The following is a 27,983-nucleotide window of genomic DNA, read 5'->3' on the forward strand; positions in this document are numbered from 1 at the left end:
CAACCCCATAGAAAATCTGTGGCGGGAGTTGAAAGTCCGTGTTGCTCGGCGACAGCCCCAAAACATCACTGCTCTCGAGAAGATCTGCATGGAGGAATGGGCCAAAATACCAGCTACTGTGTGTGCAAACCTGGTAAAGACCTATAGTAAACGTTTGACCTCTGTTATTGCCAACAAAGGTTATGTTACAAAGTATTGAGTTGTATTTTTGTTATTGACCAAATACTTATTTTCCACCCTGATTTACGAATAAATTCTTTACAAATCCTACCATGTGGATTCATGGATTTTTTTTTCCACATTCTGTCTCTCACAGTTGAAGTGTACCTCTGGTGCAAATTACTGACCTCTGTCATCATTTTAAGTGGGGGAACTTGCACAATCGGTGGCTGACTAAATACTTTTTAGCCCCACTGTACATAGATACACTCATATATGTGTGTGTGTGTGTGTGTGTGTGTGTGTGTGTGTGTGTGTGTGTGTGTGTATAAACTCTTTAACAGAGAATATACAATTGAGAGAGAGAGAGAGAGAGAGAGAGAGATATGAACTTTGGTGCTGCACTGAAGAATTGCATAAGATAGATTATGCAAAGCTGCCAAAGTCCAAGAGTAAAAAGTGCTCAGATTTTAAATGTTGATGTAAATTTATTGTTGAACATTTTTTTCTTAATGTCATTTACTGGGAACCCAGCTTACTGAACATAGTGTCTAAGCCAGTTTATAGCCCTTAAAATCAGTGAAAAGTAATCACTGATTTTCAGTACCTCTCTGTAACAGGGATTCACAACTAATAAAGCACTGATCAAAGATGAGATCATAATGTGTAAATCCATACTCTCAGGGTTTTACTGTGCTCTTGGGTTCCTAATCTGTTCCCTACAGTGTTTTGTTCTTTATTGAATAATGTTGATCATCTGGCCGCATATAATACTAAACTCTTTAACAGAGAATATACCATTTTAACACATAAAAACACCACAGCATATGTAAGGTGGTCTTACCTACAATGCCATGAAAAAAACTAACTAGCCATGACATTGTCATCTGGGCTGATGACATGTCCTCCTATGGTTGAATTTTTTCAGTTGTCCCTGCCATGTATGTAGCCAAGATGGCAATAATTGGGCCTTGACGGTGTGAATCCACTTGGGTTCTCAAAATAACGAGGAAAGGGTTTCCTTACACCTGTTAATCTGAAAGATGGATTTTGGTGTCAAAAGCACAGTAACTGCAATAAAAAACTACAAAATATCCAGTATTAAATGTATCCGTAAACAACATAAAATTGTTTAAACTCACCGCTTGTTGAGAAGTCCATCTGGAAATCAGTAAGCATGGAATAAAGAGTATGAATTTACACATTTTTTCCTCATTAAATGTACTATGTGGGGTTCCATTAAATTGTTACACATCACATTCTGATTGAAATTCTGAATGATCCAAATTACAGATGGTATAAAAGATGAAGCTAGCCACCATGACATCAGCCACTGGTTAGTAAAATCCTGTTAGGAAGCGTTAAGATGAGTGTTTTCTCTGTTGCCATGTTGGTGTTTTGAATATTGTGTATTTGTGACAAGTGAGGGGTGGCTCTGACTCTGACTCTGCACACTCATTGCCAGAAGGTTGATTCTGTTCAACTGGGTGTTGAGGTTTAAGTAGGAGGAATATTTTATCACTCATCCACGTGACTTCTACTATGTCAGATAACTGTGGGTTTCCTCAACCTTATAAACAGTTGGTTTGCATAATTATGAAGATAGCACCACTGACCAACAATGGCCCACGAGCTCAGCTATGATCATTAATATGCAAATTGTCATGACCAATGATCACAGAGGGACAGCTACCTACCGTGCCAACAGAGAGTTGAGGAATGGCAACAATCACAGCACTGTAACATGGTGAAAAATGTACCCTCAGGCCCCCTCCTCTATTCAGAAATGGTTGTTCCTTTTTCATGTAAATAAGGTGGGGGAAACCTGCAGACCGAAGAAGTCACTTGGATGAGTGACGAAACGTTTCTCCCAGTGAAAACGCTACGTCCAGATGAACAGAATCAACTTTCTGGGATGTCTTTACCTGGAGGATTGACCATGCACACTCACTAGCTAACAACTTACAACTGATCAGATAATGAGCATAATCCTCCTCTCTGATTCTGATAACCACTGAGATGCACAAAATGGACTGAATGCTACGCCCAAATTAAATTAAACTGGTTATTGAGCCAATAAATTCATCAGTAAAGCTTTTAAAGAGGTTGCAGGGCGAGGGAGTCAACAGTAGTTTTCCCATACACTTATACAACCTCAGTGGAACCACAGGGCAGATGAGTGAAAGGAATCCAGGTTCAGAAGGATTCCTTGTTGGCTTCACTTTTCAGACCTGTGAGCTTCACCCATTTGCTATACTGTCTATATAACTAAAAAATTAATGGCCATATTTCTAACAGTGACAAAAAATTATCTTCATGTGGGACCCCATCATTCCTAATCTGAATCTGGTTTACAAAATAGCTTTTCGAGGCCTTTAAGGGGGAACAAAATCCCAGCTTAAAACTCTCTGATGTGTCATGAGTGCAGTCCTTGTTTTCTTTGGTCACACTGTTTTTTGCTGCAGTTATTGCACTACTCAGCCTAACTGGACCATAAACCTCATTATTTGGTATTGGCCCCAAAGAATCGTACAGTGAGGCTTCCTATAGTCACCTTCCATTAATCACTCAGCTGTTCTACTGGGAAACCTCTATAACAGAGCTGGAGACACTCCACAGCACTCGTGTTTCTATTTGCTGCTATCATTATTAACATTTTCACCTCTTTCTGTACATTAACACAAATGTGATATTTAAAGGAGTATGTCCACTTTTTTGGAGTTGGGTAATTTATGTTTATAGTTTAATTTATAGTTTAACTCATGCAGAAATGTTATTCGGTTACATGGCTATTGGGCCTGCCTGCTGAAATGGACAAAATAAGCATCTGTATTTGCTTTGCTTAGTTAAAAAATCAACATGTGACGTCAGACATGCAGCAGCTTTATTTACAGCGCATCCATGTTTGAATGGGAACCTGTGAAAACAAAATAGACATTTGCCATAATAGTAAGTGCACTGCTTGAGTCATCACCTGCCTTCAAAAGTGGATCCTGGATCTCAGATTGGGGCTTTGATTATAGTGTCACAGATTCTTTGTTGGTTTGTTCCCACCCACTCAGTATTTAAGCTCATCAAGTCACTTGACGATAACTTGGGACTATCTGTGGTATTTAAAGCATAACCACTTGTTTTGTAGGAGCCTATAGGAAGTCTTGAGTGGATCAGAATGAGTCATCTGTCTTGTTTTAGTATATGCAGGGAAGAATGCATCACTGAATGGTAATAAATGGCAGTTTCCCTCCTCAGTGTGTGACACTGTTTCTTCATTCACAGCAGCAGCAGCTTTGGATACATGTCAAAGGTTTTGACTGTATCTCATGATATGATTTCATGGTTATACCGCAGTATGATTTTATCACTCACTTTGATGCAGACACTCAGATACTCCAGCCTGATGTGCTGCCAGAGTGCAGCAACTTAGCAAACAATATTATACAACATCTACTGGCAAATCCTCGTTGATAGGTGATCCCAGTAACCATTCTTGGGGCACAGGGGACATGCCTTGCTATTATTTAGACCAGGAGTGGGGAACTCCAGGCCTCAAGGGCTGGTGTCCTGCAAGTTTTAGATATCACCCTATAGGTCAATACACCTGAATCAAATGACTAGTTTATTACCAGGCCTCTGGAGAACTTCAAGATATGTTGAGGAGGTAATCTAGCCATTTAAATCAGCTATGTTGGATCAAGGACACAGCTAAAACCTGCATGACACCAGCCTTGAGGCCTGGTTTAGACCATGTTCATTTATTCCCCACCAATTCGAAAAAATGAATGAACCAGAGGAGCATTACTCACTCTAAGTCCATCTTTTTCTCTCACTCCCAAAATATGACTAATGAATCCATACCACCACTGAATCTTTTACACTTGACCTGATTACCAGAAAAGAGAGTAAGTGTGAGCACATCCCAGCATTTTTAAGAGCCAGACCAGGAGAAAAAATATTAAAGTGGAATTATCTATCATTATCTGGCTACAGTTACTATACTTTGATTCTCTAGACATTTATACAAAGGCTGGGTTTTGATGCATGTCTTTGTCAGGCGTGTGTCAAAGAGAAAAAGAGGTTGTTCCTTTCTGAAAACCTCTAATCAGTGCAAATTACTGTTGACCAACAGGGGGAAACAAATCCAGCACAAGATGGCAATTACAACTCTGTATAAATGTGATCTCAGTCAGCAGAAACAGTCTCTTTTTTTCTAGGACAATAACCAGACAAGACTGAAAAATAAGGGGGTGGAGGTTTTTTCAAGGGCTTTCCCCCCTTAGTCTGAAAACTCAGTAAGATATAAGCAAGTTTTTAAAGTTTCAAACTGTGTTGTTGCTGGTTTTCTAATCAATCTTCAGGAAGTGTTGCCCAGTTTTGTTTTCTGTTGTACTTAATAAGATAACAATGATGATTGGAAGGATTCAAGTTCATGTTTTGAACATGCAGAAATGAGGACAGAAAACACTATTTTAAAAGATTAAAGTCCAGAGTTTTATAAACGAAACTAAATTAATTCTTCATCAGTGTCTAAAAACGATCGATGTACATTTAAAAGACACACTGACTGGACTCAGGCAAACACCCAGAGTGCATCAGAATATATGATGTCTATACATGTGCTGAGCCAGCGGGGATGATATTAAATAAGAAATAATACCAAATAATTTTTTGAAAGCAATACAGAATACCAGAAACCAAGCATATGAATAATTATCTGGTGCCATTTATGTGTTTTTCTTTACACTAATTGAACACAGTAGTACCAGGTTGGACCCTCTTTTGCCTTCAGAACTGCATTAATCCTTCATGGCATAGATGCTGGAAGCTTTGTGGACACGGGGCATTATCATGCTGGAAGCAAGCATCAGAAGATGGTACACTGTGGTCATAAAGGGATGGACATGCTCAGCAACAAAACTCAGATTGCTTGTGGTATTGACACAATGCTCAGTTGATACTAACGGCTTCAGTTGCATTAGGATAATGAACTTGTTGTGTAGGCTTTGACTTTTTTCCCCGCAAGCTGTTCTAATTAAAGATACTATTTTTCACTATTATTTGTAATACTAATAATACCTACTGGAAAGCTACCAGAATAGCATTTAATTTTTGATTAAATCACGGGTATCGCCAGCTCTCTTCGACGCGCTTGAACATGGCATTTTTTCAATGAAAGAAATCTCTGATGTTTACGTTCATTGCCATGACGACGGTGTAGGAGGCGGTTCACTCGGTTAGCTAGTGACGCTCAAATAGAGGTATGAACCAATCAGAAAAAAGCTTCGTTGACCGACTGACGTCACCGTTAAAGCGAAAAGAACCGTTACTTGGTTGCTGAAACTCTACAACTGCACTGGAAGGAGGATATGGCTGAATACCAGCGTACTCTTGATTAAATCGCCTGCAGGGCAAGCTTCCAGTCTAATGTTAATAGTGATGCTCTAAAAGCGACCACAGAGGTACTTTTGAGTGGCGCTTCCCTGCCCGTTTGGATCGGGATGTTCTCCAATTGCGGGGTGAGTGTATGCAGTTACCTGACACCACCATAACCCTGATAGGTGCTGTTCTTTCGTATGGACAGAAGCACAAACCGAACTCCCATCGAACTCAGAGAATGTTAAGTTTGCTTTGTGAGGGGAAATTAACATATAAACGGCACTAAAAACAATCTAGCGCATTTTAGAAGTAACAGCGTGGCGGTTAAATATTCGGTATCAGTTGTGGTAGTGTAACTGCTGTCTTTTTTTTAGCATATTTTCAAGTTTTAGAACAAGGATGCTCATTGCCCGAAGCTATGCTGCAAGGCTGATAACCCCGAACAAACTCTAAAAGTTCGTCAAATGAAGTCTTAATTTTTCTTTTGGATATACGTGTGCGAAGAATACTACCCTAGTAGGTTTGGAAGTACCGTGTTATGACACGTGAAATTTGCGTGCTTGCTGCATTAATATGCTTACACAGTACAGTTTGACGCGGTACTCTGACACAGTGCTACTGTCTTGGCTACACTGCACCGTTACTGTTGACTATAGTAAGCTAGCAAGACAGCTAATTAACTGACCAATACGTCGTGGTCACGTGCTTATATAAAGACGAAATCAGTATCCAGGTTAGTTAATACGCGCTGTATTAAGTTTGTGCGTCGCCTCCTCTAGGGATGACAAGTTTTCGGTCTGTCTATTGCCCCTAAACACCCCACCACCCCCTTCACGGACAGCACCGCAAGCCTCCCATTCCATTACCGAGCAACGCTCCCGGGGTCTGACTGGTTATCTAATCACGCGCGGAATAACGTCATCCCCCACTATTAATGAGCGGCATTTAAAATGCGCGTACATCATATTTTGCATCAAATCGGTCCCTTCAGGAGCCACGTTAAGTCCCACACCGCAGTGCAGCGAGCCTGGCAACACCGGTACCAGCGCCATCTCATCTCAGTGTCAGTGTCATGTAACGCTACACCCCTCACAGAGCCCATCCACCACAGAGCCGCGTCTGTCTTTTTCCATTGTCCTGCAAACGTACGTCAACACAGTACAACATACTCCACTTCATCTGGTCCTCTCTGCTGCTCACGTATTAGCTTTTTGTTATCTGGATACCAGTGTCATATAAACATGTGGCCAGAGTGAGTGGCTGTCAGCCTCCATCAACAATATTGAGCAGTCTCCCTCTATTAGGTACTATTTAAGAACCATCTATTTACTGGGGCTGTGTACAGCTTGCTACACACACACACACACACACACACACACACACACACACACACACACACACACACACACACACAAATAAAATGTAGTTACTGTTACTGAGAAGCTCAGAGATTCCCATGGAGTCCTTTAAGAGCAAAGTGGAATGCCAGTGAGTGTTGAGTGACCCATGGAGGTCATAGGCGGCTGCTATATTTACTGACTCTGTAACTCGATCGGTGGCATTCTGCAGTGCTGTGCTCACGCTGCTCCCTCGCACTCCGTTACCCACAGAGTCCCAAACTAAACTGGCACCCGGTTGCCTTCTGTCTGTTGGCCTGGCCTCTCAGAACATCAAGGGTGAGCCTCTTAAACCTGCTGCTCTTCGTCCTTTTCTTCTTTTAGGTATCTGCTTGAAAAGTTGGCATATACAGTGCGGGCTGCTCGCTCAGCTGTAGAACAAGGCTCGTCTAGGAGGATAGGGGATAACCTTTCAGAAACTTCTGGAGTTTGCTCGCATGAGTAGAAGAGCTTCTGGCAGCGCACTCACCAGAAATATACAGTTAGACAGTCTTAGCTTAGCTGGGCTTCATAATGAGCAACCTTTCTGGATTTGATAGTCCAACTGGGAGAAAGCCATCAATCTTTAATGGTAAGACATGAAATCCAGAACATGTGTTGACTGCTTGCACGCTCACGTCACGCTCGAACAGCTTGTGTGAAAGTGCAGCAACTTGTCTTGAGAGGCAGATGCGTTCATAAGATGCTTCTTTCTGGCGTCAGGGTGGTTTTAATCCTGTGTGCCTGTGTGTTTCCACAGGAGCGTGTGCATGTGCATAGACTATAGGGGAGCAACAGTAGGATGAGCTGCCCCAGAGCCATCACAGTCTGCAGGGACTGACACACACCGCTACAAATACGGCAGGTAATTACTTCACACAGATGCCTTTGGACACACAACTCTGTCCCAGCTGCTATATCAGTCCTGCTATCATGTCAACGATTGCAAGGTTTACATGCATCACAGCAGATTTACCGACAGAAAGTAAGGGAAAGTTATAAAAATAAGTTACGTGGTGTGTTTAATCTGCTCATTCAGTGACACACACAAATGTCTAAACTAGAACATTGATCTTGCAAATCAATTTATTCTCAGCTTACAACACTATTATAACATGCACACTAGGGCTGGGCGATGTGGCCTAAAATTCATATTGCGATAGAATTTGAAGCATGTGCGGTAACGATATATATCGCGATATATTCTTTTTTTTCTGTATAATGTATTTTCCACACTATAAGGCACACTTAAAATCCTTTAATTTTCTCAAAAATCGAGAGTGTGCCTTATGTATGAATTCTGGTTGTGCTTACTGACCTCAAACCGATTTGGGCGTGCAGAAATCTGTTAAAAAATGTTTTAGTACAACTTTGGTAAGCCCCACTGCTTGATGGATTGTCAGAGCATTATGGCTGCCGTAGTAAGGAGCTTTGCGGAGTAATCTGGGTCCAAAACTCCGTCCTCCTTCAGGTTCTGAGTGAGAGATTTTTGAAACTAATTAAAACGTACAGCTCTGCGGTATAGTCAAACTCTCTATCGTTGGCCAAATTTATATTGTTTCTATCGTATATAGTTTCTATCACCCACCCTGTGCCATTAAAGGGACAGCTAAAAGGCTCTGATGCCAGTATCATAGAACAGCCTTCCAATATTCAACACATTTCCACTACATTAGACAAAACTGCTGTACAGTGTAGCTTTTATGTGATACAATGCTGGTAACATGTTCATATGTTTCTATAGGGCAACACTTTATAGACATGTGTATGGATTTCTTTTCAGATTTTAGAAGAACAAAGGATGGTATAAAACCAAGACAAAGCCATAGAAAACAACAGTTTTTTCAGATGATTTTTAAAGCGGACTAACATTAACTGTGTTGAAGGGATTATTAGAGAGCGAGAGACTCACTGAATCCTATGGGAGAATTCAGTGAAGGCAAAAGTGGTGGTTGCTGATTCTTTTAAAACCCAGATTTTATACCAAACTTTAAGCAGTTTTCTGGTAATTTGAATTAAGGCAGGGCAATATGGCCAAAAATATTTATCACGACATATATTTGAAAATTATATATAACTGACGACATAACAGATGCCAGACAAAATACTTCACAACTCCACAACTTTATTAGTGAAAACACCGCCCATCAATTCATCTTCACTTAAACAAGCAGCTATATAAAAATTTAACAGTGCAAAGGCAAATTCCTTGCTGACAATTTAACCAAAAGGCATTTTCAGTGGAAATGGGCTGACATATCCTGAGCATAATCATGTATAATATCCACAAAAGTTTAGAAGAGGTGCTTTGCAACATGAAACTGCAGTGAGCCAAATAAATAAGTCAAATACGTATTTTTCGGACCATAAAGTGCGCAGGATTATAAGGCACATTAAGCGAAACAAAACAGTCAGATAAGTCAAACTTTACTCAGCTCATTCTTCTTGCTTCCTCCACTTCTGTACCATTCATTCATTAATGCTGAATTCTCTCGCAGCTGCTCTATTCCCATGTTCTACTGCGCAACTGATAGCCTTGAGTTTAAAATGCGCTTCATACGCATGTCTCTTAACAGGTGCCATTTTGGGGTCCTTATACACACACAATACGGTAATGTTATGTTGAAGCACAGTACGTATTACTCTGCGAGGCTCCTGACTACGGTAGCCGTAATACTCCGACAATCCATCAAGCGGTGCAGCTTCATAGCTTACCAAAGTGGTACTAAAACATTTTTTAATAGATTTTTGAGCGCCATGAAAATTAAAGGCTTTAAGAGTACCTTAAAGTCTGAAAAATACTGTAATAACGACGGCCCACTTGCATGTTCTACAAAAAACAAAACAAAAAAACATACGTAAAAATGTGCTTTGGTGGGTATCTGACAGACAAAAACCAAACCAGTTCCACATCACTGAAGTTGCACCATTTTTTCAAACCAATTCAGGTTCATCTGTTTCATTCAACGATCCGCTTTTGCCCTTCTCATTCTCCATCGCCGCCATCGTCTTTCCGCCATGTGCGTATGAAAACAAAGGTTTTACCCATATTCTATTGCGATATTTCATTTTCTTATCATTGCCTAACATTATGCCGGTATACCGTGAATGTCCCTAATTTGAATGCAAATAGCCACTGAGTAGCAAGACTTGCTTTTTGAAGGACTTTGACAAAGGTTTGAATCTAAAAAAAAATGAAGCCAATATGAAAGTGCTTTTTTTTCTTCTAATGGCAGCAGGGGGCAATTCCACTGGTCTGGTTATACAAAAGTCTATGGAAAAACAGCCCCATGTTGCAGTTGATCTGCAACCTTATTTCTGGTTGATTTTGTTATCTTAATGGCAAAAACTGACCTTGCTAACTTCACAGTGGATTTCAGTTGTGTCAGGAGTAAAATCGATCCCAAAAGTTAGAGCGAAACAGTAAAGAAAAGTTAACCCTGGAGAAATGTACACTCTATCTGCCTTTAGGGGATATACTGTCATTTTCATTATTCTCTGTCATTCATTTACTATTACACTGGTAGATGTTCATGACCTAAAGTCATAAAATAATAAGGTCAGTGTATGTCTAAGTAATGTCAGGCTTCAGACTGCTTTAAAAGCTTAGTTTCAGAAAGTCTATACTATTGACTCTGTATGAAGCCATTGAGAAGGGATATTCTAACATGAGCATCTTAGGTGCACAGTTCTGGCTGTGAGCCCAGAAGCCTCACCAACCTGGTATTCTAACCTTCTGTTTATGTGGCACAGCCAATCAACAGGATGTCTTTATGCATAAAAAAACACAACTGTCAGCTTTTAATTGCTTGTACTTTATAGTGTTTTGCCATAAAACAGATCAGTGCTAAAAATAAGTGGACTGAGAATTGATCCCTGCAGAACACCAGTTCACAATAGATCTTTAGTAATTGAATAGTGTTATATATCAGTCTGACTGAATTATCAGTCATACATATTTTTATGTGTCAGTTTCTGTTTCAGTGAAACATCAGCGTCAAAAGGAGCTGGATCAGCACAGGAGACTTAGCAGTATGTTGGTTTTTGCTTGAATTGGGCCAGTCTATAAAGTGTTTATCAGCAGCATGAATTACTGGATAAAATACTTTCAAATCTAAAGTAATCCAAGGCTCTGACAGTGCTGGTGCTTTATTCTGTTTGAACTCTGAGCTGGGAGTTTTAACTAGTTACGCTTGAGCTTGTCCAGTGAGTCACTTAGCGTCACTCAGGCAGCGGGCTGTCAGAGCATGATAGGTGTTTGTTTGGCCAATTATTATTTGGCCACTATTATTATTTCAATTTGCTTAATGAATGAAGAATTACAGCAATCAGCTGCACAGACTGGAGCATTAATCACTGTAGCCCAGATCCCATCCTCTTTGAGGTCACTGCTGTGTGTATGGCCGCAATGTGAGTCATCCACAGATGGTAGTAGTGATGAATGCTAATTGGTCTGTTCTTCTTCAGATTTTCATATTGCATAGGCTCGGTAGCAGATACTGTGAAACTCTGGCTCCTCAGTTGAAGCCTTTGAATGCAGGGCTTTGGGGCTGTGCCCTGTTTTGGGGTGTTTCATGTATGTTCAAGGATGGAGAATGAAAGGTGACTGAGATGTTAAATTCAGAGCTCTTATAGTTTCCACGGGCCCAGTTGGAGGGCCCCGGGAACAAGCAAAATTGTAGATGTTAATTTTTTTTCTTTCATAGCATTTTTAGGAACCCAGTGTTTTTAGTTGCTACTTTAATTTCATGGTTTATGCAGTGTATCATCTTTGTGCCAGCACTGTGCATTCCTCCAGTTCATTTCCTTTTCTACTTTGTGCAGCGCTTTAAATGCTGCATGTACACAGTACTGCACTGCCGTACTCACAAGATGTGGCTGAGGTCAAAACAAAAGTGACTGGTATCTAACGACTAGTTAGGGACAGCTGGCAAAGGTGCAGCTATGGCCTGTTGGAATGGAGGAGTACTTGAGCCTCTTTTAATATGCTTGGCAGCCAGTTGTTACAGGCACAGAGAGGTAGGGTAGGGTTGTCAGTATGGCCTTCAATGGCATCAGCATGTTCTTATCTACTCACATTTCAGGGTATATATAGCAACCAGCACAGCTCAGAGACAGTCACTCACATTCCTCTTGTTGATTCTTAACATCTTTCCCTTTGAGAACCAAATTATTTTCTGAATGTCTGTGAAGGTTCTCAGTCATCCAGGTCATCGTAGTCAAAGGAGCTTGCAAAGAAAAGTGTCTGGACTTCTATAAGTTGCTTGAAGACGTTTCACCTCTCATCCGAGAAGTTTCTTCAGTTCTAAGGTAAAATGGCGGAGATGCTTGGAGAAAACTCTCCTGAGTTTTTCTGATACACTGGCTATACAGGGGATGACAATGTTGTTGCAACATTGGAGAGAGGTGGCCTCCTTGAGTCTTCTATATGCTCACTATTGACTTGGAAATTCAGCAAAATTAGGCTTTTTTGTCGCTGTCTATCTTCTGAAATTGAGGATCGAAACTTAACCAAACCAAGTAGCTGAAAGAGGGCCATCTGACCTCAGGAAATCGCATGATAAGGTGGGGCCAGGTTTCACAATGAGCTCACCCGAAACCCTGGCTAATTGGGACCCACACCCATTTTCACACCTTGGCTCAGGTGATTAGAGGATCATCAGGGGTCCTTTTGTCCCTCTTTGGGGGGATACTCCCACTGGGTTTAAATCCGGGACTCTCCGCCATTTGACCTTAGAACTGAAGAAGCTTCTTGGAAGAGAGGTGAAACGTCTTCAAGCAACTTAAAGAAGTCCAGACGCTTTTCTTTGCAAGCTCCTTTGACTATTTTCTGAATGTTTTCTGCTGGCATGTGCTGAATTGTGCTGCTACTGCTGGTCGGTTTATACTGAGGTGATGGCAACACTGCAGTGTACTGCTGTGAGGGCCAAATAGCCTTCAGTTTACTAAGTTCACATATTTTACTTGTAAATGTGGTAAAGGTGGTCTGACAAAAGTCAGTATGTCTGTTCTTTCCTTTCTAAATGTCAAATAGCTTGTTCATTTGCAGCAGCGAATGAACTGTGGTTATGAACAGCTTGATGTTAGCAGTGAGTTTTCAGATGGAAAATCTATTCAGTTACCATCAATTCTGTGGGGTAGTTTGGTGTCTTTCAACTCCTTGGTTTGGTTAAGTTTCGATCCTCAATTTCAGAAGATAGACAGCGACAAAAAAGCCTAATTTTGCTGAATTTCCAACTGAGCATATAGAGCACTCAAGGAGGCCACCTCCGCCCAATGAGCTAACCTGTGCAGTGAGCTGCTCTAAATGAAACAAAGTGGGACAATGGAAGCTGCTGTTCCTAATTGTCCGGCATCCTGAAGACTTTACTCCATGAACTGCAGATGATTAACATTTATGCCAGGAATGAACAAAATCATTTTGGGAGATAATCTTTTCTTTGTAAATGTTTGTAAATCTAAAGTAAGAGGGTTTTTTTGTTTTGTTTTTTTCCCCCAACTTTTTTTTAGATAAGTTAACACATTGTACTTTATGCCTTCTTCTGATGTATTTGCAAGTTATTAACTGTTATAGTTACCATTGTCTTGTTGATGGAATTAATAATAGGTACATCTCCCTCAGACTATGACTTGGCTATCAACAATTGGAAAATAAGTGTAAAACAAATATTTGATTGGTTTGAGTTAAACAAAACGAATCCCCTTCCAGATGCAAATGAGGCAGTGACCAAGATGTCAGGCTGAAGAACTGATTGCCATTCAGACTATGAGGACATCAGTAATAGCACATGGAAGTGGGAGGTGTGGGATTGGCAGTAGTCATAATAATCTGGTTTGGTTTCTGGCCGCCCCTCACTGAGCCTTTTAACAGAAGTTTCTTCTTGTTAAAAGGGAGTTTTTCCTTCCCACTGTCACCAAAGTGCTTGCTCCTAGGGGGTCATATGATTGTTGGGTTTTTTTCTCTGAATGTATTATTGTAGGGTCTACCCTACAATATACAGTTGGATCCTAATTGGGAAAATGTTTTCTGTCTGTGGAAACAGAGCCTGAACCAGCAGTGAGTTTCACATAGAATTTACACATAGATTTCTCCTCAGAAATGCACTGACTCAGCCTGCCATTTACTACAGTACAGTACACAGACACACTCCCACTCCAGATCAGCCCGAGTGTCTGTACTGATGTTACATTCATGCAGTACCACTCCAAGGCACGGTGCCTTTAACGTCCTGCACCATCAACAACACTGGTGGATAGCGGAAGCTTCAGATTGCTTCTTCCCTCCACCAGTCCAGGGGCACAGCCTGAGAGGACAGTGGGTGTGGGAGGAGATCTTACTCACTGACTCTTTTAGAATGACAGCATGAGCACATTTTAGTCCTATTTCTCTCTTTGTTTTTTTTTTTTGTTTTGTTTTGTTTTTTGTGCGCCTTCATAATAACAACAGCCATTTCCAGAGGCTTTATGTTTTTATGGCAGCCCATCCATCCTTTCATCTTATTCTTATTAACGTGATATCTTTTAAATATCTTAAGGGAAGTACGGTGAAACAGTCATCTGAACTCAAAGAGAAATTGTGGTGGTTAGAGGTGAAAAGTCAGAAAATATATATTTGATACCTTGTTTTTGCCAAAACTCACCAATCAAGACTCAAGACAGGGAGCCTGGTTCTTAGAGACATAAACACGTCAAAGATTATGACATGTAGTTATTATTTTGTGTAGTCTTATTTTTATATTTTTATGACAGTATGTTTGCACTGAAGCACCGCAGCAATTTCCTAATGTTGTAAACCTGCTCAACATTTGGCAATAAAACCCTTTCTGATTCTGATTCTGATTCTGATTCTGAGTATTCAAAATAAGGCCCATGTGTTTTTGCCTCATGCTTTTCAGCTGGAGATTTTAAGTCTAATACTCAGTAGCTTGAGAGCGAGCCTGGTTCTGACATAAACGGTAGTAACCAGACCGAAAAGCAGCGCACATTTCGCTTTATTTCGGTGCTTTTTTTTTTACTGAGATGTCATACACTTTGGATTCTAGCCAATCATTTTACCTTTGCAAGCGTAGTAGGCGGGCCCTGGTACGTACGTTCTTTTAGAGCAGAGCTACAGATTAAAAATGCCCAAGGCGAAGCGGTCAAAAGTCTGGCTGTACTTCACAGCAAAAGATGAAAACTCAGCAGCCTGCAACAAGTGCTTTAAGGTGATACTGTGCAAAGGAGGTAACTCCTCGAATCTGATGAAACACCTGGTGACGCATAGCATTTTTTTAAAAGCTGAGAAATGTACCGTATTTGATAGCTTGCTGCGAGACCTCACACCGAGCACATCTACTGCGGGTGTGGTGCCTGTTATCGGTCCCGGAGTTAGCAACATCCCCCAAAAACCCGAAGAGGAGAGTCCTGGCCCCTAGCCCTGCCAGTGTAGCAGAAATGCTGACGGATGATGATGGCAGCAACAGCCGTTCTTCTCTGCGAGAGTAGCTTCATGTTGTTCGTGTGTAATTTACGTTGAGTAGGCTAACCACGTTATTACATTAATGCATGTAAGGTGAACTAGCAAACACCATCGTAGTTACATGACGCTGTCTTCTTGTTTGATGGCAGATACTCCCTTCACCCTGGCCAAAAAAGCTAAAATGACCAAAGAAAAAGTGGAAAACAGCTAAACATGAGAGGTTTTTGGACAAAGTTTGTTTTCCCATTGTTTAAGCACTGCTTCCTGCCAAGAGTGATACCATATATGCCCTATAGCTGCAGAAAAGGCTAACATTGTTATCTTTTTACAAAAAAACAGCTAAACATGAGAGGTTTTTGTACAAAGTGTGTGTTCTTCATTCTTTAAGCACCGGTTCGAGCACCGTTTAAGCACCGGCACCGTTTCAAAAGTACCGGTTTGGTACTGGTATCGGATAAAACCTAAACGATACTCATCCCTTGTGACCAGTGGATTAAACAATAGTGATGACAGGGCCTTTTTTGGTCAAAGCTTTATGCAGGTCTCTAAAATAACTATCAGTAGGAGCAGAGATCAGTGAGAAAGGGAGACTTTACCACTCATTAGATTTTTGAACACACGGTCACATGTGGGCCCTATTTTTCTGTAGATGTTTAAAGATGAACATGTATACAGTAAATATGTATGCAGTGGCTTCTTCATCAGAACCGAGGAGTTGAATGTTCAATGTTCTGTTGACCTCAGAGGAAGTGCAGAGCTTGTTGTTGTTCAGCTCTGGTCAGCACAGCTACTAATAAAGTAACTTTAATAGTGAAAGCCAGATTCACCCCAGCTCCTACTTTCATACTGTGTCATGTTGCTTCTCGCTGATGTGTGCTCTGATCTTTGCCGGAAGTAATGTTGTTGCTCTCCTCCCTCCTCATGCATTCCATGTACACACATGGAAAGGCAGGGAGATCCCAGAACAGAGCCAGGACACTAAATATAAAGTAGTTCAGAAAAAAAAGATCAGGCTTTTGTTGTTGAGGTCTTCTTCTGACTGTAGTGGTCCTTTAACCTCATGTTTTACTAAGAGGCCACAGACACTCTGTGTTTCCCCAGGGAGAATTATGGCGTTGTCTATCAGTGTTGTTAGTTTGGGGGGGGTTAAAGTTGATTTGATTTTTTTCATCTTTCAATTACCTCTAGTGAAAGGAAGCTTCTGAGCTTGGTTTTCTGAAACCTCATCTCCTTCAGTTCTTTGCCAGCACGATGCCAGCAGTCACCTGCTGAAATCCTTTCTTGCACTGCACTCATGCAGTCACTTGTGCTACTCTGTTGACAGCTTTGTTAATACAGATTTAGTAGAAGCCAACCAGAACAGCCAAGTCTTTCACAGTAGTACAATGTTGTTTTCCTCTGGCCTCCCATATTAGATTCTATCTCACCACGTTCTGACTTTCCAGTTGCACAGAGACTTGTTAATCAGAGGGTTTTCACTTCCTTGGTGGCTCTAAAAGGGAGGAAAAGAATGCAGAGCTCTGATACTTAGTGTAAATTGGTCATGGAATATGCCCTGCTGTTACTTTTAAGTCCTTTATGCGTTGGTAGCAAGCAAACAAATGCAGCTTGTTGCCCAGTAGCTATGGTAACTGCTGGTTATCACAGCCTCAGGGGAGGCCAAAAATGCAGAAGTAGCCAGAGTGCATTTGTGTGTGTTTTTGCTCGTGACTCTGCGTGTGTTGTTGTTTCCGTGGAGACATCGCTTCAGAAGTGGGATCTGTAATTTTCTTATCAATCCACAGTGTCCATGATGTATGATGCGACTTGTTGTTCGCACTCCACTTTTAGTGGCTCGCCCACAAGGCGAGCCCAAACTTGTTTCACTCAGTTGCCCTTTGTCTTTGGCTGCGACACAGCTGCAGGATTACAGAGAGGTGCGTGCATTTGATGGGTACGCAGAGGTTCAGTTCAAGGTAGAAAGGGAGCCATCATACAGGAAACTTCACAGCCCCACACAACACTGGTAAAACCACAGAAACACATGTGAAATATTTATTTTAAGGTGCTTTAAGAATTCTGGAAAATCCCTCAGTATAACTGCCCACGGGGGAGCTTACATGAGAACTAAATAACTTTTTACATTACCTATATGTTTTTACCCCTACCCAGGACACCTACATTTGAAAATATGACAACTCAAGAAGAAGGCAACTTTAGGATTTTCAAATTCATGCCATAAGTGCATCTACTGAAAATCTCAGACAAATTTGAATCTTCAATTCAATTCAATTTTATTTATATAGCGCCAAATCACAACATAAGTCGCCTCAAGGCGCTTCATAGATACAGAGAAAAACCCAACAATCATATGACCCCCTATGAGCAAGCACTTTGGCAACAGTGGGAAGGAAAAACTCCCTTTTAACAGGAAGAAACCTCCGGCAGAACCAGGCTCAGGGAGGGGCGGCCATCTGCTGCGACCGGTTGGGGTGAGAGAAGGAAGACAGGATAAAAGACATGCTGTGGAAGACAGCCAGAGGAATCTTAGTGACATAGTGGTCATAGGATTTTCAGTTTGACGCCATAGATCTTTCTGCCAGGAGGATGAGGAGTAACTTCCTGTTTGCATTCACATTATGAATAAGAACATTGCTGGGTGCTTTCAGTTGCTCCCTTATCTCGAAAGGGGGTCACAGTGGATGGATGTTTGTTTGACACAGCTTTAATGCCAGAGGGATATTCTTGACATATCCTTTCTATTCATTTGGTAATAATTTGGTACTGTTATTTGGAGAATGCTATTTTATGACTGGGTTTGTGTTTCTTCCCAGAATTGAAATGGAGATCTTTCACATGTAAGGCAAATGTGCCAACCACCAAACCATGGAGCCACTTCACCAGCACAAACAGTAGCATGATGTAAGGACTAGGAATGTGCGTGAGTAGTTGATAGGCAACTAATCATCGCTATTTTCACTAGGCATACTACACTTTTTAACATTGTCCAATTAACAATCTTAAAAATGAACTTAATATGCGAGCATTTCTTGCTTTTAGACTAGTCTGTTAATCACCTTTTTTCCCCCAGCTCGTTTAGTTGACTAAGAAATTAGTCGCCAGGATCATTTTTAGTGAGAACCAGGTTGAGGGTGGTAAAACAGTAACTACATCAATAAGCTATATTTGTGTGTGTCATTGTTTTTTCTTATGACAACTAAGTTAGAAAAGTCTTTGACTTTTTTCTGATGTGTTTCTTACGGGTTAGGAACGGAAACACATCAGAAAAAAGCAACCACAAAGCAAAGCAATTTGGAGTAATCCAAATTGCTTTGCTTTGTGGATGTCTGCCATAGCAAACTGAGAAAAAATGTCAGCAAAAATTTCACTTATTAGCAACTAACTGTTGCTTACATAGCTTATGTTTACATGGATTTTTTTGTATATGCCGGTTACCGATGTCGGACCAAAGTAAGCTTACTACTGTACCAGTCACAGTATACATATGTGGGCGATCGTGGCTCAAGAGTTGGGAGTTCGCCTTGTAATCGGAAGGTTGCCGGTTCGAGCAACAGTCTCGACGAGACCGACAGTCTCGGTCGTTGTGTCTTTGGGCAAGACACTTCACCCGTTGCCTACTGGTGGTGGTCAGAGGGCCCGGTGGCGCCAGTGTCCGGCAGCCTCGCCTCTGTCAGTGCGCCCCAGGGTGGCTGTGGTTACAATGTAGCTTGCCATCACCAGTGTGTGAATGGGTGGATGACTGGATGTGTAAAGTGCTTTGGGGTCCTTAGGGACTAGTAAAGCGCTATATAAAATACAGGCCATTTACATATGTCACTCAAAGGTTCCTCTTGTGATGGAGTACCTGCTCTGTAATATGAGATGAAAAAAAAGACATCAAAATGAATGCTCTAAAAACTAAGACGTGAGAGTTAAGTGTGGAGACAGGAAGAAGAGGGGGATTTCCTTAAAGGGTTATAAGAGGTGTGAAAAATTCCTGCAGTTTGGAACTGTCTGATGGTATGAATTAGTTAAAAAAAAAGAGCTGTGCTCATTGTTGTTTTACATTTACAATTTCTATGCATTCATTTAATTTTCCCTCACATTTTTATTACTTCTGTTTACGCATAGTAATGTGTGAACTACTGTGCTGATAAAGATGCGGTGGACTTACCAGCTTTAGCTGATGCCAGTGGATTTTTTTCCATGAAAAATGGCGTTGCTATCATCAAAGTCTGGTCTGAGCTGTGAAAATCTTGTTTGGTTTGTTTTTAGGCAACAAATTGTCCACTCAAATGCTTGTAATGCAAATAACTGACATAAGCACAGACACATTTTTGGGGGGGATAAACAGTGTTAAAAAGAGAATAGAATCAGAATTAGGGCTGGGCCATATTATACCGTTCACGGTAATACCGGTATAATGTTAGGCAACGATAGGAAAATGAAATATCGCGATAGAATGGGAGTAAAACGCGCATGCGCAGTGCCTTTGTTTTCATACGCACATGGCCGATTGTTGAGTGAAACAGATGAACCAGAATTGGTTTGTAAAAATGGTGCAACTTCCGTGATGTGGAACTGGTTTGGTGTTTGTCCGTCAGATACACGACAAAGCACATTTTTTTGCAGAACATGCAAGCGGCCGTTGTTATTGTCATATTTGTCGGACTAAGATGCTCTTAAATCTGGGAGTAATCTGGGTCCTAAACTCCGTAATCTTCAGGTCAAACAACACTGCAGCATCACTTAGAGTTAAAAACTGTCTAAATTCTTTCATCTTTAATAAAACGATCAGCATTGCTGCTTTACCAGGTGTAACTATGAAGTTTAACTTCCAGGCATCCATGAAAACTAAAGTTATTACATTTAACGGAGTTAGACGTTAGCAGGAAGCTAGCGGAAGTTAGCTCGCTAGTTTCGCTAGTTACCTAAGCATGATATAGCATGTTCTGACTGAGAGATTTCTGAAAAAAATCAAACGTACAGTTCTGCTATCACTTCCAACATAAATGAAGACAGGAAACTAAACAGCAGTGACGTTTGTAGGGTTACTGAAGTTGGGCTAGCTGGTATATAATGATGTGCTACGTGATCGCTAGCGACACAGCTATGTTAGCATAACATAAACAGTGAAGCTGGAGGACGAACACTAACACTTTTCCACTTATAAAAGTTAACGTGAAGGTTCTTCATGGTTAGAGACAAATGCAATCGCATGGCAGGATGTTGTAAACGGACCAAACTTCAGTCAGGAGAACAACTGAGATAATCCATCCACAATATGAGGTTAGTCATTAATAGACTGCAACAACATGGGAATAGAGCAGCTGCCAGAGAATTCAACATTAATGAATCAATGGTACAGAAGTGGAGGAAGCAAGAAGAATGAGTTTAATAAAGTTTGATTTATCTGACTGCTTTGTTTCGCTTAATGTGCCTTATAATCCCGTGCACCTTATGGTCCGAAAAATACATACTGCACACTGCAGTTTAATGTTGCAAAGCACCTCTTTTTAACTTCAGTGGATATTATACATGGTTATGCTCAGGATATGTCAGCCCATTTCTACTGGAAATGCCTTTTGGTTAAACTTTCAGCAAGGAATTTGCATTTGCACTGTTACATTTTTATAAAGCTTTAATGTACATAAAAACCAGCTTCTTGTTTAAGTGAAAATAAATGGAAGGTTGTCTTTTTGCGCTAGTAATGTTGTGGAGTTGTATTTTGTCTCGCATCAATTATATCGTCGGTTATATCGTTATCGCAAATTTTCAAATATATATCGTGATAAATATTTTTGGCCATATCGCCCTGCTCTAATCAGAATACTACATATAAATTACTGAAAATGGCTGAACTAGTTTTTAAATAATATTCATATATTACTGATTAGGTTGCAATACATAAAAACAATTTAAGTCAGTGGTTAGACTTGATACTCTGCTTCATGTAACCTAACCACTTATCCTGATTACCAATGTTAGGGTAATTGGATCCAGATAACGGTAAGATACCCAGGGTACGCTGAACTCATGTCATACAGGGCCTAGGCCTTTTGAGTCACGTTAATATGCGGTACAGGGTCAGCGATTTTGGATAAAAATAAGAACTTTTTGCCTGGCACTTTTGCAAAGCCTAGTGTGGCAGGAAACCCTATAGCTAACAAAAGTCCAAACAATTCATCAAATGCATAGAGCCAGCAGGAAAAGAAACCAGGAAACACTCGGGAGCAAGAGATATAACGTCTACCTGTTAAAGACACAAACAAAATATAATAAATAGTCACACTAGTGAGAAGGCGAATATGGCACAGGTGAACTCAGTTAAGATAATAATGAGGCTGGGAAAACAGCAAAGGAGGGAAGTAAAAATACACAAAGCCACATGAGAAACTAATCCTTCAAAATAAAGCAGGATGTCATCTGAAAGAGGACTCGGATACACATGTTAGTGGGGGTATCATTTCATTCAGTTAAGTGTAAATATTTTGTTAGTAGTGATTAGAGGGATATACGATCGAGGACCTTCAACATGGCTTTAAGGCTTTCCTTATGTCAGATGGCTTGGCAACTACTCCAGTAGTTAACAGGTGTCATGATGGTGGTTATCAGCTTTGTTAAGCATGGCTTTCTGTTTCAGGCTCTGTATGTGCTCACACAAAAAGGGGCGTTTCATACATCAGACTCTTCTTCATAAAATGATCCCTACGAGTGTCACCTATTCCAATCAGAGGTTATCAGGTGATGATAAAACTCTATAAAGATGATAACACCACTGCAAGACAGGAAATGAATGCTGCAGAAGATAGTTAATCTAGTGATAGTGCACAGGGCAGTGAAATAAACATTTAAAACTTACTGTCCCACAGCCTGATAAAGCAGGCGTTTGTCAGCAGATTAAAGTTAAATTAATTTGGTTGGTTGAACAGGTATTCCTGGTGCGTGTTCTGTGGTGTAGTAGTTGCCATTCCAGCCGTGTAAAACAGACTCAGCAGCAGATTAGAACCAAGTATAAAAACATTTATACATTTTCTGCATTACCAGCTGAATACATGAGAAATATACTTATAGTGCTTCATAACTGATGCTAGCAAGGTCCAGCTTAACAAGTTGCACAAAGATAATGTATTCCCCCAGCATAGAATAAAAAAAAATAAAAGAATAATTAAAAACATGCTGTTTGCAAATGACATGAAATACAGTAAGAGGTGCGTGTTTTTGGATGGTTTGTCTCATGAGCCCTTTTGCCAATGATTTTCTTCACTTAACTTCCAGCTGTACTTCCCACCATAATCACCAACTTGGTAATTATGATAAGTAAGTCCAGATTCAGGTTTTATCCTGTCTGAAAACTGTTGGCTGATATCAGACACAGAATCCACATTTTGCTGTTACCATCTATGTTACTCTGCCCAAACTAAAATAACCCTCCACATACCAGCACTGTCAAATGATTGAAACAAACCTTGACCGTCTACAAAGCGAGAGCGAAAGCGAGGCCAGCTTCTCTTTGCTGCTAGTCCTGCTGGCTTAGCAGAACTGCACTGAGTGGCCACAGCCGCCTGGCCTCCCTCTGTGTGTCTTCGCCAGTGCCGTGAGTTGGTCTCTCTCCAAATGGTGCCTGTCTGCCTGCTCCAGATCCATATGCTGAATTATAGATAAAGCTGTGTTCATAGAGACAGAGAGAGAGAGAGAGAGAGAGAGAGAGAGAGAGAGAGAGAGGAAGAGAACAGCAAAAAGGGATCAACAGAGACCCCGAAGGAAAGGAAATTACACTCAGTAGAGGTAGGTGCCGAGGAGGGGGAGAGAAGAGGGGAGACAGGCAGATTAAGGAAATAGGAGCCTCCCTAAATGAACTCAACATGGATCAGCATCACCAGATACTTTTATTTATTTAGACACTGCTGTGCGTGTGAACAAGAGCCTCTCTCTGCCTCAGCCACAGGAACACACTGTCCTGCCCACATGGCTTTACTTCCAGAATTAAGCTAGACTCTCCTGTTATAGCTGTGAGAGAGGGCGAGAGGGGAGACCAGGGCATGCAGGAGGAGCACTGCTGGGTCTACGCAAGCGAGATTATGTTCCATATTTCCTCAAATCTCCATGATTTTTTTTAGCGCTAAGTTAAGAGGAGGGTTCTATGTTGATGAGAGGGATTTAGCATTTGATATCCTAAACTGTGTGTCAGCAAGCATGCCTGCTGGTGTTAATTGTATCACCGTGGTTTTCCCCTGGATTTCATATCATGCTGTTTGTTCTACAGCATGATATGTTCTACTCTTGACTTTGTATGATGTCAGAGGTAGCAGATATGCATTTGACCTGTTTGGGAAGACAAGCCAATCAGGAGAAGGTTGAAACGGAAAGAGTGCTGAGGATTATTTTCTTATAACCATGATGCTACTCTAAGAGTCTAAGGATAAAAATATGGAGCTGGGAATAAATATAAACAGGTCATGTTGATCACATTTTAGTCAAAACCATCATAAATGTTTTATTTTTTCTATGTGCAGTTATGGAGAGCAGCAACAACACCCAGAACAGAATGAAGCGGGCTTCAGTGACAAACGATATAAGTCAAAGAGCTGGGTTGCAAAATGGCTTACAGGTGCAAAGTATCTGTGCTTTAGGTGGCCAGCTTGAAGAGCACATCCAGTGCAGTTGGCTAATTGAATGTGTAGAAAGGTATCATTTGATCCAACAGCCTGAGAGTGTGAGTATAAGCTTGATGTAAACACACTGAGCACAGCTGCTATATTGCAGCAATTTTCCATCTGTCTGGAGCAACAGCCTACACACCTACACACACTTAATCAAAAACACATATAATATCTAGTATGTGTGGAGTTTAAGATGTGTCCATTTAAATATGGAAGACAGTGTTGCATGTGGAGTGATGTACTACTCTGCCACAGTATGCTTTTATGATACCATTAGGACCTTTAGAAATTGCTCCATTATTTTGAGGGCTAACAGAGTTGAGTTAATGCCCATACATTTGAGTTTAATTCTTTTACTATTGCATTATGTAGCACTCAGAAACTAAACTTTGTCCTTTGCCGATAGTGAAATAAGAAACGTTCAGTCTGAGGTGGTCCTGATGATTCTTAGTGTGCCAACTGGAATCCAGTAAGTGTGGAAAAAACACTAGCGCATGCTCAGGAAATGGACTGCAGCAATGCAAAGGAAATGGGATTTATGGTAAATTCGTTTAGACATGACAAAATACTGATGTCATTCTCTAAATGGCAGGACAGTGAGTCAGGATGAGTGAATGAATCAGCGTTTGTTTTCATATTCTGCCATTTAAACTCAGTCATGCACAGCCTTGAATCATTTTGTCTCTTTAAAACACAATTAACGCTCAATGGAGCGAGGGTAAATGATGGCCTGCCCACTGCCTACGTTGTTGCTGTGGTATTGATTGGATTGTTGCTGATGAACTAATACAGGGCTCTTGTGTCTTTGCTGTGTGTGCAGTCGATGCTGTCTTCCAGAGGCTATCCCTCTCCCTGGCTGAGAAACCAGCAGCAGCAGCAGTATGTCCCGTGTCTCCTCCACCGCAAAGCGATACACTGGCCCCTCTTACACCAGCCACTACAGCTCCTACAGCTCCTCCCTAACCCCAGGCCTTAGCTCCTACAGCGAGCGGGACAGGCTGTCCTCCTACAAGTCCCACACCTCCTCCTCCTCTTCATCCTCCTCCTCAGGTTACTTATCCTCTACCTATCTGAGCAGCGCCGCCGTCCGCAGCCACAACTACAGCACCTCCTCGGACCCTGAGCGTGACCGGGGTCGAACCATCCCTCGCACTGACATCCTTGGCAGCAGCAGCAACCGCCGGAGTGAGAGCCTCAGCAGAACCCCACTCAAGAGCTATGGAGGGTCAGGGCTAAGTGGGGGGTCAGCCTACACTGGCTACAGCTCCTACGCTTCATCCCCAGCCCAGTCCAGCTACCTCTCCTCTTCTCCGGTGGCCTCCAGCATCTCGCTCAGTCGACGAAAATCTGTATCCCAGAGTGACCTGAGCAGGGACCTGGCCTCTCTGAGCCTCAATGATGCTTCCTCCTCAACCCCTTCTTCATCCACCAGTGCCCTGCGGAGCTACCGCAGTCGGACCAGTGATGTGGCTGAGTTGTACGGCAGTAGCTCCCGACCCGGCTACTCAGGCCTGTCCCGAAGCACTACTCAGGAGACCCTGTCACGGAGCTCCACCCAGGAGGCCTTCAGCAGGAGCAGAGCATTCAGCTCTTCAGCATGGGACCCAAGCAGTAACCAGCTGTCCCATTCCCCAACGAGGGACTCTACGGTAAGAACAAGTCCCATGTTCTTGTTGTGCTTTAACTGGAGAAGCATTCCTTTACAGAGGATCCTTGGCAGGATCTTTGGCAGGAGCCAAGGAAGGCTGAGTACTATGAAAGCTGCAGTCATCACCACAAAGCTTTCCTTTTATTAGTCTGCACATGGTAAAGACCCACAATGCTCTGGTGCTACTAGTAGCACTGTTTCCTACCAGTTGGGGGCACTGTTGTTCACATTAATTTCAGTGCACTTGAAGTCTGGGTTTACAGTATTCTTGCACACCTTACACTCTCCTGTGGTTTTTACTGTTACAACTCTCCGCTAGGACACAGTTACAATGCTCCTTATTCTTTTAACTCTCTTATTGTACTGTACAAAAGTAGTTTGATGGTTATCTGACAGCTCTTTCTAAGCCCAGCAGTCTCTCAAAGAGCAGACGGGTCCTCTCAGCATCAAGAATAATGACTCAGGTTTCCACTGCGTGGATCCCAAAGTATGACTGATCCACTTTTCCTTTGGATTAGTCTCAGTAACTGCTTCCATGGATGGAAGGAGGAAAAGTGGGAATTAGGGAGAATTTGTGAGAAGTCTGTTTGAAAGTGGCTTTCAGATAGAATAAATCTGTCATCTTTATTGCATCAGATATGCTCCAGAATGTGACATTCTTTATTCATTTAGTTCTTCTGCTCATCATGTTCATTTGCATATATGAAAAGCAGAAGGATATCTTCTCAACTATCAGCTGGTTTGCTGGCTGAGCCTGACAGTAGGGTGACAGAACTAATACCAGAGTGCATTTTTATGCACTCTGTGCTAGCTTACTTGACATTTTTATTTCTGTCAAGTAAGCTAGCACAGCCTTTACTGTAGAGGCCCCAAAGGCCCATTCTAAACCAGGCAATGTCTAAACCCTGTAATGTCCAGTCAGCTGTATCTAACTCCCATGCGTGTTACTGAGAAGTGAATGTGTTTTAGGGCTCACCGGGTATGGTTAACACTTTTTAGCACTTTTTTTTAAACAATAACTTAATATATTAACAGTTTCATATCACCAAGACCCTGCACATCCACACAGATCTTAGCTCAGGTTGATAGTGGGTGCTGCAGTACTGGGAGTGTGTGTGTGTGTGTGTGTGTGTGTGTATACCCACACGGCCTTGAAGAGAGGTCTTATCTGCCAAATTACTTAAAATAACCAGCGTGGGCTATACGTGCACTGGCTCTTTAAAACTAACTGCCATTGAGAACAATGAAAAGAGAAGACATAATAGTACACTTTACAGTATTACGGCACTCTGGACTATGGAGTTTTAACAGTGGAAACTAACTGCTGCCTGCTGACATCAGGGGTAAACATAGCTCATGCAAGTCTTTATTCACAAACATGACCTAAGATAACCAAGTCATTTCAAAAGAGTGTTCCCAAAGAACACTTGGGATCATGGTGCTGCTGGGTTAACTATAGAGACAAAAAAAGTCAGGCTTTATTAAAGCAAAGGTGAAATACTGGTTATAAAGAATTCCTTGTTCTTTGCTAGGGTTATTCATTTTAACCCCTTAGGTAATCAACACCTTTTTAACACGCAAGGTCTGAAAAGTGCAGGACTTTAACTGGAGGTCACCAGCTGGCCTGTGCATATTGCTAATGAACTCAAGCACATATAATCACCATCTTCCCAGGGGCTTGGTGTCAACACTGACAGCAGAGCGTGCAGAAAGCAGCCCCAGTGGATTTTGACTTACGAAGCTGTGTAGTGCTTTAGACACGTCTTTGGGAAAACAATGGATGTACTGATTAGACCAATAGATTATATATAAAAGATGGAAGTAGCTTCCCAGTCTGGAAGGTTAAGCTAATGTTGAATGCCTTAAGCTTATATTCTTCCCAGTGGCCAGCAAATGGTGAGTTCTCTGGGTTCAAAAAGAAATCTAGTTGTAAAATAAGTATACTGACTTGCACTTGATCAGTGATCTCAGCAAATATTTTCCTGGGATCCATCCCCGAGTACTCTGGTCCACATGCTTAAGTATGATTAAGATTTTTTTCCCTCTTTCCTGCAAACAGTTTCACAACAATTGCTGTAATGTTTTTGATGGCCAGAGACTGGCATTGCCACCTATTTTGTGTGAAGGTACGCATAGCGACATTAAGAAAACCCATGGTTATCAACTTGCTAAGTCAGTACAGTGATGTAACCCCTTAGCCTGACTGCCGATGTTACAGTAAGTGAAGCCTGATAACAGAAAGATAACCTGGGTATGCTGAACTTGCTTTGCAGTACAGTGCACAGTTCCTGTTGCTTGCACTTGTTTGGTGTATGAAAATAGTGTAT

General features: G+C 41.5%; 1 protein-coding gene across 8 annotated transcripts in view; it reads left to right on the top strand.

Moving 5' to 3' along the window:
* The first annotated feature begins 5,457 nt into the window (after positions 1-5,457).
* The window catches only part of usp2a (ubiquitin specific peptidase 2a), a 56,426-nt gene continuing 33,900 nt past the window's right edge, over positions 5,458-27,983 (top strand). Inside the window, exons 1-4 of one of the 8 annotated variants that reach the window (XM_085244908.1) lie at positions 5,458-5,672; positions 7,254-7,500; positions 7,669-7,773; positions 24,829-25,657. In XM_085244908.1, the coding sequence (XP_085101034.1) occupies positions 24,890-25,657 (768 nt within the window). In that variant the 5' untranslated portion in view covers positions 5,458-5,672; positions 7,254-7,500; positions 7,669-7,773; positions 24,829-24,889. Of the gene's footprint in view, positions 5,673-7,073; positions 7,501-7,668; positions 7,774-18,179; positions 18,283-24,828; positions 25,658-27,983 lie in introns of those variants that run through there. The other 7 variants (XM_085244912.1, XM_085244913.1, XM_085244910.1 and 4 more) reach the window with 7 other exon arrangements.

This window comes from Mchenga conophoros, linkage group LG14 (genome assembly GCF_057382185.1).
Source record: "Mchenga conophoros isolate Kocher_MC1m ecotype Shallow Benthic linkage group LG14, M_conophoros_male_GT1.1, whole genome shotgun sequence".
Lineage (NCBI taxonomy): Eukaryota > Metazoa > Chordata > Actinopteri > Cichliformes > Cichlidae > Mchenga > Mchenga conophoros.